Raw genomic sequence first — 13471 nt, forward strand, 5'->3', positions numbered from 1 at the left:
GGTTTAAATCCCAGCTCCATTATGACCTGGGCAAATAGCTACAGCCTAGTCATTGTATCTCTCTATCCGTAGCCTATCCCATATAAAGTGACAATCAAGATTGCCAACCCTTATTAGCACTTAATATACATCAAGCACCATGCTGAGAGCCTCCTGTGGATGACATAATGTATCCCTCACAGAAATTCTATGAAATAAGAAGCAGGAGTATCTGAACTTTACGGAAGAGGAAAGTGAGGCTGAGAGAGGTTAGGGACCCTGGGAACCATGGAGCTGAGGCAGTTGGGGACTTTTACCCTTGTATAAGAACAATTCTCACTGCATGGACTTCTTAGAATTCCTAGGTTGCATTAGGAAGTGGGTGGAAGAGCATTTTTTAAATCATAAACTATTAGTGGTGGAAATGCTGAGCAAGATACTGAATCTTCAGTCGTTATTTTTCCCAACTTGTCCAAGAGCTTTCCTCCCTCTCATCCACGGGTTTGCTTTTTCTCTTCCCTCCCACTTAACCACCACCTCTGTACCTATCCTTTCCAACATTCCTCCCTTGGTTCAAAAACAACAACGTTGTGGAATTCAGATTCAAGGAGAAAAAAAGCAAAGTCACGGCCCAACTCAAAAGTACTTGTGCTTTTATTAAAAAAAAATACAATCAGGTACTGTCCAGATGTGTTTGGAAAAGGGGGATCTCTTTATAAATCCTTAGTTTTCATCATCACCATTATTATTATATTAATAATATTAATCATCTCCTTGAAATGGGAAACAGTATTGCTTTTCTGGTTTTGGCTGGATGAAATGTAAAAAGGAAAATAAAGGGGGGTGGGGGGGACAATTTCCCATGACACACATTTTCTCTTTCCTAACAAAAATAATGATAATTAATTATACAGCTTTGTGTAAAATATGGCTGGTTCTAGAACAAACTACCACTGTACAGCCTACCCACTCCCGTTCCCAGAGCCCCCCCCAAGAGAAGTAAAACCAGGGTGTTGTTGCCACTGGAAGATTTTCGCTGAATTGAACCACAAAGCGGAGACCTGTTGCAGACTGTCGTCTTTGGTGTGGAGGAAGTCATCTCAGAGTGGGGAAGGCCAGTTTCTCTGTGATCTGTGGTCAGGGTCAGCTTGACTCTTGCCAGATGCCCAGGTGTGCTTGATGGTTGGATGGTTGTTTTGGTGCTTTGGTAAAATCCTTTCCTTTCTCTGGGCCCTACTCCTCTCTCACCCAGTTGTCCCTGGAATTCATGCCCGTTTGCGCCTGCCTTCGAGGTTTCGGAAGTTGCTGGGTCTCAGCTTCATCTCAGCAAACTGGATTGAATATTCGTGGCCCTTCCAGTGGAACCAGTTAACACCCTGTGAAAAAGAGAAGGACCCTGGGTTGGTCTCCATTGACACGTTGAGTGACCCTTGCTGTTTAGTTGTTCAGACAAAAAGAGTTGCTTTGACTCAACCGTTTGGCACCTCACAGCTGTCTCTTGTCTAACTCTCTGTTGTTCTGTGTTTTGCAACCTTTAAAGGGACTGGCCAAACGGGACCCAATTCTTCACTCAACCTGGGTTTGCACTGAGTCTGCCCTTTTGGAAAAAAGAGAGTCTAGCAAATGATACTTGGCCACTCTTAGGGACAGGTTCTGCAGGAATTCAGGTAATGACTAGAGGTTACAGAAGTGAGAGGCTGGGTGTAGGGAGTGTGTGTATGTGTGTGTGTGTGTGTGTGTAACTGACAGGATTCCTGTGAAGAATTTTAACAGAGGTTTGGTGTGGAATAGCAGCAAGAGCATATGAGGAACACAAGATTTGCCACCCAACAGACAAGGTTAAATATTAGTTCTCTCACTTAAGAAATAATGGTCTTGAATAAGTTTGTCAAAACTTTCTGGACTTCAGTTTCACTATCTTTTTTTTTTTCTTTTCCATCTTAAAACCTAATGATATCAACCTTGGAAAATGAAGAGTTTGTACAGATGCTATCACATGGGTGAGCACTTTGTGGCGGCTCTGTGAATATAACTTCTTTAATCTCAAGGAAGGAGAAATATACTTGAAATTTTGGCCAAAACTTTTTCTACAAGAAAAAACTACAATTGTGACTGGGCTTCCTGGTTCCACGTATGAATTTGCAGTGGGGATTCTTGATGGCCGTGTCTGCCCACCAAGTACATGTGGCCCGTGGCCCCCACGTGTGGGAAGCTGAGTAACCTCAGCTTCAGCAGGGCTCCTGGAGCCTCCACACCAGCTGACCCCTCTCCTCTATAAGCTGCACAGAGCTGTAGGGAACAGGTTCCTGGTCAAGTTAATGACTGGTGAAATGAAGGAAAGAAATGGACACATTATTAGTTTCTAAATTTTTGGCCTTTACGGAGATGGGTGAGCTGAATTTGATAGGGAGGTGGGATTTAAGAACAGCTGGTTCATTTCACAGGCAAATGTGCACATAATGGCTCAGTTACCCAGGGGCACTGCAGCCTGACAGCCTGGTCCATCAGCTGCCCTCCTCTGCCCTTGTTCTTTCCTCTGATAGAAGTTCAGGGATGGAAGCCAGGTCCTCCTGGGGTTGTGGTGTAGACTGAACCCAGAGAGGGAAAGAAAGCTCACAGGGCCACACAGCAGCCAGAGTTGGGACTCAGCTCTCTGTGACTCCTTTGTGTCCTCTGGTCACCTCTTCTAGCCTTGCGAGATGGGACGATAGAGGAGGTTTCTTTTTGTGACATGTTGCATTTTTTTGACTGTTTTGTTTACAGGTCTTTGTATCACCCTGGCATTAGGGGCCCTGGTGACAAAAGCGAGAGAAGAATGCTTAGAGCAAGTGTCACTGAGGCACCGCAGGATGAGACGGAAAGAACCCAGTATTAAGAGGCGTCCTTCGAGCTCACCTTCCTCCTGACATAGGCATGAAAAATCTCATCCTGATTCCTTTTCAGGGTCAAATGGAAAAGCCCATGAGATAGAGAAGGTGAGAGTACTTAGAAAAGTGCCAGAAATTATGTCAAGGTAAGATCTACAGGTAAGGTCACAGGTATCACTTGTGAGCAGTCAACTGAGGCACAAAGACAGGCACCAAAATCACTGGTTATGGAGAGGAATAGCCCACAATCCCTGCTTCACGTCAGGAACCGATCACAGAGGCCACTTAAAAAATATCCCAAATCAAGAACTAAAGTACAAATAAGAAAAAGCTAGATGTAGCATCCCACCTGGGATCATCGACTCTGATCCCTGGGGTTGTGATGTGTCATTTGGACTACTGCATTTCTGCAAAGCCTCTGGGATCCCAAGAGCAGACTTGGTGGGAATCCTGGTTGTCAGGGATCAGTGTGGACTGTGAGAAGTGAGCACCCATCTCTCCTCCCTGGGGTGGGGCCAGCCTCTGAGAAGGGCCAGGGCAGGGGCTGGTCTTGATGAAGAAGGTGGTGTCACGAGGTGTTCCCTTTTCAGGTGCATGCTGGTGTAGGCAGGGCCCCAGGGAAGGGAGATGCCTGAATTGGGTTTGCTCACCTGTTTCTAAAGGGGATCTCAAAGACCTGTTCCTGTGATTGCAGAAGTCATGCTAGAGCTGTGTGTGCTGTAGGGGGAAAGCTAGGGGCTGAAAGTGGGGAGACTTGGATCATTTCCATTCCATGATTTTGGGAAAGTCACCTTTCTTGGGGGCGTTAGTTCCTTCATAAAGTACAAGGACTCAAAGGCTGTGACTTCACCCTAAGGTGTCCCTGGGGTTCTGAAGGTGCTCTGGGATGAGCTCTGCAGGATCTGTGTCACCCTGCTTCACCTAGATGGTCTTCACTTTCACTGGCTTTACTTTTGGGGTTTAGACAGAGGTTGTGTCAGAGGAGAGCTTTCTAAGTTTGAGACCCGTCTGACCAGTGGTTCTGCTTGGGATCTTCAGGGGCTAAGGTGCAGGTTCTATTGAGCTGGCCGGCCATGTCACTGAGATCTCTTACTGTATTGGGGACAAGCAGAAAGCATGTGGTCCTGTCTCTGAGGCTGTAACCCCTGGTCCCAGCCAGGATGGAGGGCCTGACCTGTGCTGTGTCCCTCCCGGGCCCTGACAGCTCTGCAGTCCACTCACCTGACTGTGGTTATTGTCCCCATATCTTCCCATCAGGTTGACACGGTGACAGTTCTTATACCAGAAAGCCCCTTTGTAGGACAGGGCACAGTTGGTGATGGCCGAGTCTGTGTCCTTGTCAAAGGTGGAGAAGGATCTGCCGTTGTGATAGGCCATGGAGTCACCTGAGCGGGAAGAAAAATAGGCCCCTGAGAAATGCCAGCTGGAGTTTCCCTTCTGCTGTGAAGCGCAGACTCAGAGGTGACCATCAGAAGGTCTGGGGTAGGGTGGCCTTAAACCTCAGCCCCTGGGAAGGTGGGAATGCACGGCCCCTGAGTGTTACCCCGGGGACCCACTTCTGATTGAAGAGACACAATATGTTAGAAAGAGGGCTGCAGGGGGCTTGGAGGGGTCCAGCCTGGAGTCCTCTTTCATCTCTCCCTGTGACCTTGCACAAATCAAGCCTTTTGCTGACCCTCAGCTTTCTCATGTATGAAATGGGACCAGCACACCATCTACCTCATGGCACTGTTGTGACAGCGGATAGGGAGAGGCACCAACAGGGACAGCAGGTGCAAGAAGGTACAAGGCTTGATGTTATTTTATGATTTTTCTGTATTCCCTTTACATAAGATAGCTCAGAGAGTATGCCGAGAGATCTATACGTAATAATAATGTGTTTTCCCACATACAAGCATTTATAGCCACGATTATAATTCAGCCCTTTGGATATTAGGTATTGTCAAATAGCCTCTGTATTAATCATGTAGTTATTTAAAAAATGTTTAATAGACCAGTAGCCCATTTTCATATAATTCTATTTTACTCAGGAGAGGGAAGGAAAATGTGTGCATCTCCTCCCTGGAAATACAAAGAGAAGACGGACAGAGGCCACACTCCTGCTTGGGGGATGTTCTTGCCATATAACAGTGTCCTTCTTGCCCGAAGCCACTTCAACCAGAGAGGTAGTTATTGTCAGAGAATAAAATGTCAGAATTCTTTGAGGCATGCAAGAGATAAAACAATTTTCACCCCTGGCCATCTCTCCTCATTGCCACCCAACTGCCATCTCAAAAGAGCTTTGTGCCCCCTTAGATTGAAGCCTGGCTTTTGGCAACTCCTTGTTTGGAGACTTCCCTCTTTCCGGATGTTTTCTTTCGGGGCTCAGATGGGTTGGAAACGTGCCATAGCATCTGTGTCTTCTGTTTTCACAAACAGAAAAGAAGGCCACCCAAAGTGGGCACAGCTTGCACAGGGTGGTCTGCACTCTCACCCTGATCCTTTCTTGTCCCCAAGAAGACTGTGGGCCACAGTCCCCTGCAGCCACCCCCATCCACCTTCCATAAATGGCCTCACCTGGGGCAAATCACTGGGCCTTTCTGAGCCTGTTTCCTCACCTTTACAACATCTTCCTGAAAGGTTTTTGGGAGGATTAAATGGGGGTAATGCAGAAGGAATGTCTACCCAAGAAGATGCTATCGGAAGGCCTCGGTACTTGATGTTTCCTTATTTAGTTCTCCTCTAATGTGGAGCCAGGAAAATGCAAAAAAAAAAAAAATCATTTTAAGTCAAAGAAGACTTCAAAATGAGAACAGGGTTATGAACAAAAGCAGGAACGAACGGGCCATTTGAGAGGTGGGGAGCATGTAGGCTGAGGCTGGATGGCATGTGACAGGGATGTCTTAGAAGAGATGTAAGCATTTAGGTGACGGGTGGACTGCTTGCTACTCAGTGTAGCCCACAGACCAGAAGCACCAGCAACGTCGGCATCTCTAGGGATCTTGTGAGAAATGCAGACTCTCAGCCCCACCCAGACCTCCTGTTTCAGCATCAGACACATTGGCATGATCTCTAGGGGCTCTGATGCGCAGAGTAGGAAATCTCTGGATCAGATGAAGAATAAGGCCTCTGAGAGACCATTTAAAAAAGAATCAGTCTATAACTGACATCTAAAGATGGATAAGAAACATGTTTTGAATCGTTAGAAATCAATCCTGATTGTCCAATGCACAACTTACTCCATGTCTCAGCAACTAAAATATCTACCTAACCTTTTCCAACTAGAGTTTTTCATCGGCCTCTGGTGGGTAATCAAGTATTTGCTAGTTCAATAAATGCATGCATTCATATAGGAAGGAGTGAGGGAAGAATGAGTAGAAGAATTAGTCAGAAGCACCATGAGGGTTTCTGTAGGCTCGTAGGCTCTAAGTGAGGTGGCCTTGTACCTGCTGTTCCGCTGTACCCCTCCACCTTCAGCCTGTAGCGAGTCTTGGCATCTCCCACGCTGAACTTGTCGTAGACGGCGAAGGCTGTCTCCCCATGGTCTTGCAGGTCTACCCGCAACTCGTACTGCCCTTGGGCTGTGATTTTGCTCAGGTTATCCAGTCCTGTGGATGATAGGTAAGGGTTATGAAGAAGCCCAAGTGACCTAGGCTGTCATTTCTATTCTTTCCTGTGGGAGCAGCAGCAGGGTGTACTTGAAAGCGGTGCATGTCACACACATTTGGGCCTGAAAACTGCTCTGTTCCTTGCTGGTATGATGCCAGGTAAAACATGTTTGTAAGCCTCAGGTAAAATCAGGTTGACATCTTTGCCCTTCCAACCACCTAGTGTATTCCGAAGATTACAAGTGATAAAGCAGTGACAGTGCCCTTAAAATTCTACAGCTCCTTGCAAATGTAAGGCAACAGATGATACCAGGATGGACATCCGCAGGCTCAGGCAATGGTGCATAGAACGATGCTCTGTGCTGGCAGGTTGGTGGCTAGGGTGAATGGCATGGCTGGCTGGCAGAAGGATAGATGGATGGAGGGATGGAGGGATGGCATTGTGGGGCTGGCCTGGGAGACTTCACATTGCAGGTTGGCTAGATTACCACGGGCAAGCCCTCCAAGCTTTCTGAAGATCTGTTTTCCATGTGCAAGATGGAATTTAGCACTTGGCATGGGTGTTCTGAGGGTGAGCTTACAGTTATGAGGGGCCCATCTCTGCTGAGCACAGGAGGGGAGCAGCTAATGATCCACTCAGTGACAGGTTTAGGCCTGGTGTTGGCTTTCCCTCCATATGATGATGATGATGATGATGATGATGATGATTTTTAGTGACCCAGAGCATTTGAATAGTCTCTCCCATTGGGAATTTGATACTCCGAGTCCACTGCCAGAGCTCCTATCACCAGAGCCCCTCCCCCTCTAGTCTATCCCCCCCCCCCCCCGCAGTCACTGCGGATTAGGACAAAAGACATGGAGGGCAGAAATGGGCAAGCATACAGCACTGCATTACCCAGCCAGAATTCTTCTCTGCGGTCCCCGAATCCTTCAGCATAGGCCTTCCAGTTTCGATAGAAGTCCTCCCGTCCATTTTTGCGTCTCAGGAACACCTGCAAAGAGAATCAACGGATCTGCATGCAGAAGGGAGGGCCTCTCTCTGGGAGGGAGAAACAGCAGGCTATGGAAAGGCAGTGCCCATCTCCTGCTCTGTCTATGTGATTTTGGGCAGGTTGCCTCCCCTCTCTGAGCCTTCTGTTCTCACCTGAGAAAGAGGGACTGGAAATTCAGCCCTGCTTTGGTTGACAGTGACACATCAATGGAGCTTCTCCTGCTCCCACAGATGTACCACTCTGGTGTGGGATGTTGAAGACAGGGGAGATTGGGTGGGTGCAGGGGTTATAGGAAAACTCTCTTGATATATTTTGCTGTGAACCTAAAACTTCTCTGAAAATACAGTTTATTAATTAAAAAAAAAACCAAAACAAAATAAAAACTACCCAGCTCAGATGGTAATGGGGCTGAAATAATTCCTGTCAGGCTCCATCTAGTGCCTGGAAGATAGCAAGTGCTTGGGTGGTACTAAATAATGTAACTTCTAGGTCTGATGATCACTGTCACACGTTACAGAGTTGTCTGAGGCGGCTCAGATGAGATAAATTATAAGAAAATCGTTTCCCATATTATTTTTTATGCCCAGCCTCTTTCCATCAGTTTAAAGAGATAATGCAGGAGTGCATCCACGTGACAGGCACCATCTTGCCTAACCTCATGTGCCTGGGTGTGAGGGTGCCCAGGAGGACATGGCACCCTCTTCACCTGCTGTGCCCCCAGCCCATGACCCAGGACTCTGGAGCCACCGTGACACTCACGATCCATCCGCCCCCATCAGAGGTCATGTCGCAGAAGACTTGCAGTGCCTGGGCCTTGTCACCATTGAGATAAATGGTGTAGAGGCCGGAGGTCGTGTCTCCATTCAGCATGGCTTGGGAGCAGTCCCTGGGGAACGGGTACAGGAGTCCAACTGCGGGGTAAGGTGAAAGAGTGACTCTCAGAGTAGAATAAGGAGAAAGCAATAAAACCTCGCTGAACCGTGGCTCTGTCATGTGCAGGATGGAGATAAAGTCTGTTTTGCATGGGAGCTGGGAGGTGAGGGATTATGGATGTGAGGGGCCACCTCCGTCCCCCATGCTGACAGAAACTGTCAATGGTAGGAGAGGAGCTGCTACAAGGGACACATGTGAGGTTAACCTGGCCTACCTGGGGCATCCAGGAGCTGGGGAACACCCAGGTGCTGTCTGGGAAGGCTGGGTTTCCAGCACCTATGGTCCCCTGTGGCGTGCGGTGTTCTGTTAGGGCACAGGAGGCTTAGAAGTCTCATAAAAGCTTTGGAGCTTGGAGTTCCCCAGACAAATACAGGTCAGTGTGCAGTGTGGACATGTCTCTGCCTCTAAAGGAGATTCTGAGATGAGGGCCCTAGTCCTGAACCTGCCATTCACTTGCTATATGATGCTAGAAAAGCCATTTAATGATTCAGAGCCCGGGAATCTTGGGTAAAAGAAGAATTCCTGGGGGGATTTTCGAGTGTAATGATATGACACAAAAAATTCAAAACTGGATAGACATGGACCATCTTGGGGCTGTACTTAGGGTCACAGCAATTCATTCTTCTGACTGGACCACCTCCTCACTGTGCTCTACCTTCACCCGAGGAGCAGCATGTGGTATTTTGTCATTTATTCCATAGCCTTGGCCTGAGAACGTCTTCCAGGTTCACTCATAGCTTTGTGTTCCCAGACCCTGGCCTAAGATCTGGCAAAGAGGAGGCCCCTCCTCGGCAGAGTATTGCAGAATGATTGGGGGAAGAGGGGTGGGAAGGGCAGGAGGCAGCTCCAGAGGTTAGCTCTTCCCTTCATCATGAATGGATGCCACATCTTATTCACCAACAGAACCGGCTATTCATCTGCCATCTGCAGAAGATGCCCAGTGGGAGGTGTGGGGAGGGGCTCCCTGGCCCTGGAGGACCTGAGCCCACTCAGACACTAACTCCCAGGCTAGCCTAGAACAGGCCAGTTAGTCTCTGGGAGCCTCCATTTTCCTGTCAGATAATTGGGCACGATAATCCTGGCCCACGAAGCTCAATGACTGGGAAGACCATTTGTGATTTTGAATGTACTTCACTGAGGTCTTGCTCAGACTCAACAGCACACGGAGCCATGATAGAATCCAGGGGTGCTTGCCTCTAGTTCTCCTTTCCTTTCATCGGGATGCCTAAGACCTCCTGCATCCACATATTTCTAAGTAGAGGTAGATTTGTTTGAAAAATGCAAAGGAAGTAGAGGGTCGATTGAGCCTCACAAAGTCACATCCCAATTCCTGGTTGCTCCCTGGTCCCCTTACTTGTGGTGAAGATGGTCTGGATGAGCTTGCTCCTCAGCGGCCCATTCAAAGCCTGGATTCTGGCTGTGTAGTGGGTGGATGGGCTCAGGTCTGCCAGGCTGTAGGAGGTGGTGTCGGGGCCCACAATGACTTCCTAAGGGCAGGGGAAAAATACACAGCAGTTTGCTCACAGATACTTTCAGGAGGTAACGGATGCATTCATTCATTATTGTGTGTACTTTTATTCATTCAGCAATAACCTACTGAAGCCCATTCTATGACAGGCTTCATGTACACAGCTGGAATCTCAGAAATAGGGAGAATGCAGCATAAGAAAAGGCCCTGGGGCCAAGAAAGGCAGAATAAGTTCTGGTGATAGGAGGAGGCAACTACTGAAACTGTAGTTGGTTTCCTGGGGGAACAATGGAAAAGGTGGGCAAAGATCAGACCACGAAGGACCTTAAATGTCAAGTTATAGAATTTGTAGCTTAAGGAATGGAGAGGTCTGAAAGTTTTTGAATGATTGAATTACAGGAACCCAGTTGTGTTTTAAGAAGCTTAAGTTGGTCTATGGCTGGATGAATTACACAAGGGCAGGAGTTTTGAGACCAGTTAGGTCAGTGGTCCCTCATTGTGGCTCTATCACAGCCTTCTGAGAAGCTTTAAGACAGCATGGTACCTGGGTTCCATCCCAGACTACTTGTGTGTGTGTGTGTGTGAGAGAGAGAGAGAGAGAGAGAGAGAGAGAGAGAGAGAGAGAGAGAGAGAATTGGGGCCTGGCTAGGTACATAGTCAGGAAGCTCCCCAGGAGGTTCTGATGTACGGTCATTGTCAGGCTGGGGACATCTTGGGTCAGGAGATGATTATAATGTTATAATGGTTCAGTGGTGGGGCATGTGCAGGCTGGACCTGACCCAGTGTGTCTCTTCTAGAACAGAGGTATCCAGGAGAGACAGTGTGCAGTCCACTCTAACTACAGCTGTCTAGCGGAGGTGACTGGCTTCAGTTTGCAGGAGAGTTCTTGTGTTTCCAAGTCCTCTCACTAGCTTCCAATTCCTTTTTAGCAGATGACTTTGGTGCCTGAGATTGAAATTCAGCCGACATCCTCGTAAACTGAGCACGACAACAATGTTCTCTACAACCTCTGTACATGGCTGGCTGAGTTTAGGCAGCAATGGGTCTGGAACTGGAAAAGCTTGCTATCCTGATTTCTTCCAATGGGAAATTGAGTTTCAGGGTGTAGGTGGCAGAGGATGATCCTGCATTCTGGTCTAGCTGCACTCTAACCAGGGACCTAGGTTGATTTTCTGGAGTGAAACATATAAAGCTGGGGTTGGGCATGCAGGAAGGTAAACGAGGGTGAGAGCTCATTTAATACCAGTCACCCAGGGACCTTTGGGTGACCCCCAGGTCTCATCCCTGGGGAGGGATCAACTGTCGGGTGCAAAGCTGGGCTCACGGCAGTCCTTGGGGATACAATTACCTGCCAGCTCTCTAAGCTGCTGTGTGAACTTATCTTCTAGGCAGTCAGGGTAGTCTGAAATGGGATTCGTGGTTCAAGTAAACAGTCCTAGGATGAATGACTGAGAGGGAACCTTAGAACCCATTTTACAGATATGAATAATGGTATCAGAGAAGATAAAGGGCCTCTACCTGTTCATGCAATAAGTTCCTTACATACCAAATCCAGGAAGGGCCAGGAACGAGGGTCATGTGACTTCTGCCTAAATATGACAGATTGTCTATAACCTTTTTACCTCTATTTCCTTCTGATGCTCACTATGAGAGTAAAGAAATATAAGGTATAAATCCACTTAGACAAGGGAGACGAGAAGGGAGAGCACAATAGACATGTCATGTCAACAGAATCTTGGTAGATGGGAAGTGGGTGACAGAGAGACCACTAACAGGGCAGAATGGGGACAATGGGAGCTAATGAAATAGAGTGGGCAGAGCCACTGACCACTGGCCACACATGTCACCAAGTCCAGCAAGTTCATGATGAATGTGTACAAAGCAAAGATACCTTTGGAGGAAATCTTTGGTTTGTTTAAAAGCTTTGAGTAAGAAATGCTTAAGTCCCCAGATCCTCTCAACTACTCCTAGTCCAGATGGAAAGTTGGGGTTCACTCTCTGGACAGGCTGAGCCAGAGGGGAAGACTCTGGATTCAAATCCACCAGGCTCAGCTGCTGAGGAGGTTAAACTGCTACACTGGAAATGTAAGCTGAAGGGAAGCTTTGCACACTGTGAGGGCCCAGGCTTTCCAGGGCCCCCCAGTAAAACTGCTGGGCACTTGCCCAATCTTTCTACATGAGCCCCAAGTTGATAAGCCCTGCTGGTGCTGTTGTCAATCCCCAGGAGCATTTTATTCTTGACTCTTGTGTAAATGAGCCAACAAGACCAACAGACATTGGGTGGAAGTCTTCCATATGAAAGAGGGAGACCCAAATAAAATGAACCCAAACAGCAACCAGAACATGGGGGGAAAAGTTTGGAAGAAATGCCATGATGTTGCAAAATAGATATCAATGACATATATTTTAGACTTGAGGAGAAGATGATGCATGAAACCGAAACAAAAATGCTAGAACAAGGTGAATGTGCAGAGAATAAGGAAAGATCTGAGAAATACCAAGTAGGATCATCAAAATGAAAACTTCCATAACAAGTTTGGAAGGTAAAGTTGGGAAAATCTCTTTCACTTGTCTAAAGGTCCAACTAAAAAGTAAAATAAAAAAGTTCACAGAGAGACCATGTGAATAGTATGGGCAATGGGTATAAATATTACAATATTAAACAATGGGTGTATTAATAGTACACAAGGACTTAGGGAGATAGGCTGAAATAGGTAATGTAATGATACCATCTGGGAGATGATATATATGGCAAGAATGCAGAAGAGGCTCTTGGTCTCAATAAAATGTTAATGGGCCAATAGTTCAGCCCCTAAAATGCCCTCACATCTTGTAAAGAGTGGCTCTTGATCTTGGCTGGCCTTAAGAACTGGGGGCTGGTGCAGATGAGAGAGCTGGGAGAGTCTCACTCAGAAGGACTGACACAGCAACCAGTCCCTACTAATATTTTTTTCTTCTGCTAAGCTCCCTGTCACAGTATTAGGTGATTTTTCCCGACTTTGGGAATCATGCATATGTGTCAACCAGCAGTGGGGAGTTGCATATATACTGGAAGATACCTTGACTGTGCCATCCACGGATTCATAGACCAGGAGGTAACCAGTGACCGACGCTCGGGGAGGTCTCCAGGTGAGGAGGGCAGTTTCTGACTGAACCTCAGTGGCAGTCAGATCTCTTGGAGAATCAATATCTGGAGAAAAAAATGGACAAATCAGTCAGTGTAGGACAGAGAGCATCAGGGGACTGGTCTCGGGTTCCTCCCCTGCCACTGACTGGGGTCTTAAGATGAGGAGGTTGACCCACGTGATCTCCAAAGAGAATTCTCTACTGTTCATCTCATCCTAAGGGCCGGGTTTCCATGGGGCCAGCATGGTCTCTGTTGGCCTGGGATGGATTTGGGGAGAAGATACAGCTGTGGAGACCATTACAGACCTCTTGTTTGTAAATAAGAGGCCAAAAGAATGCTGATACCAGTCTCCACCCTGACAGAGGGAACACTTTCTCCCTTTCCCCAACTGCTGAAGTTTGCAAAAAGATCTCAATGCATGAAAACCCAGCGCACATCTAAGAAAACTTGCCTGAAAAATCTTTCTCTTTCAAAATACTTCCCTGCCGGCAACATGGCTCATTAAATGCTGGATTTAG

The 13471-nt window shown here is 47.3% G+C and overlaps 1 protein-coding gene across 7 annotated transcripts in view; it reads right to left on the bottom strand.

Moving 5' to 3' along the window:
* Positions 1–615: 615 nt before the first annotated feature.
* Positions 616–13471, bottom strand: part of Tnc (tenascin C) — an 85769-nt gene continuing 72913 nt past the window's right edge. For all 7 annotated transcript variants that reach the window (XM_046451817.2, XM_046451818.2, XM_046451820.2 and 4 more), the window contains 7 exons: positions 12886–13016; positions 9713–9845; positions 8185–8336; positions 7329–7425; positions 6272–6433; positions 4068–4231; positions 616–1355 (listed from right to left, as the gene is read on the bottom strand). In XM_046451817.2, the coding sequence (XP_046307773.1) occupies positions 1245–1355; positions 4068–4231; positions 6272–6433; positions 7329–7425; positions 8185–8336; positions 9713–9845; positions 12886–13016 (950 nt within the window). In that variant the 3' untranslated portion in view covers positions 616–1244. The remainder of the gene's footprint in view (positions 1356–4067; positions 4232–6271; positions 6434–7328; positions 7426–8184; positions 8337–9712; positions 9846–12885; positions 13017–13471) is intronic.

Source organism: Marmota monax, unplaced genomic scaffold (genome assembly GCF_021218885.2).
Source record: "Marmota monax isolate L192 unplaced genomic scaffold, Marmota_monax_Labrador192_F-V1.1 WCK01_AAM20220418_F8-fsc00020, whole genome shotgun sequence".
Taxonomy (NCBI): domain Eukaryota; kingdom Metazoa; phylum Chordata; class Mammalia; order Rodentia; family Sciuridae; genus Marmota; species Marmota monax.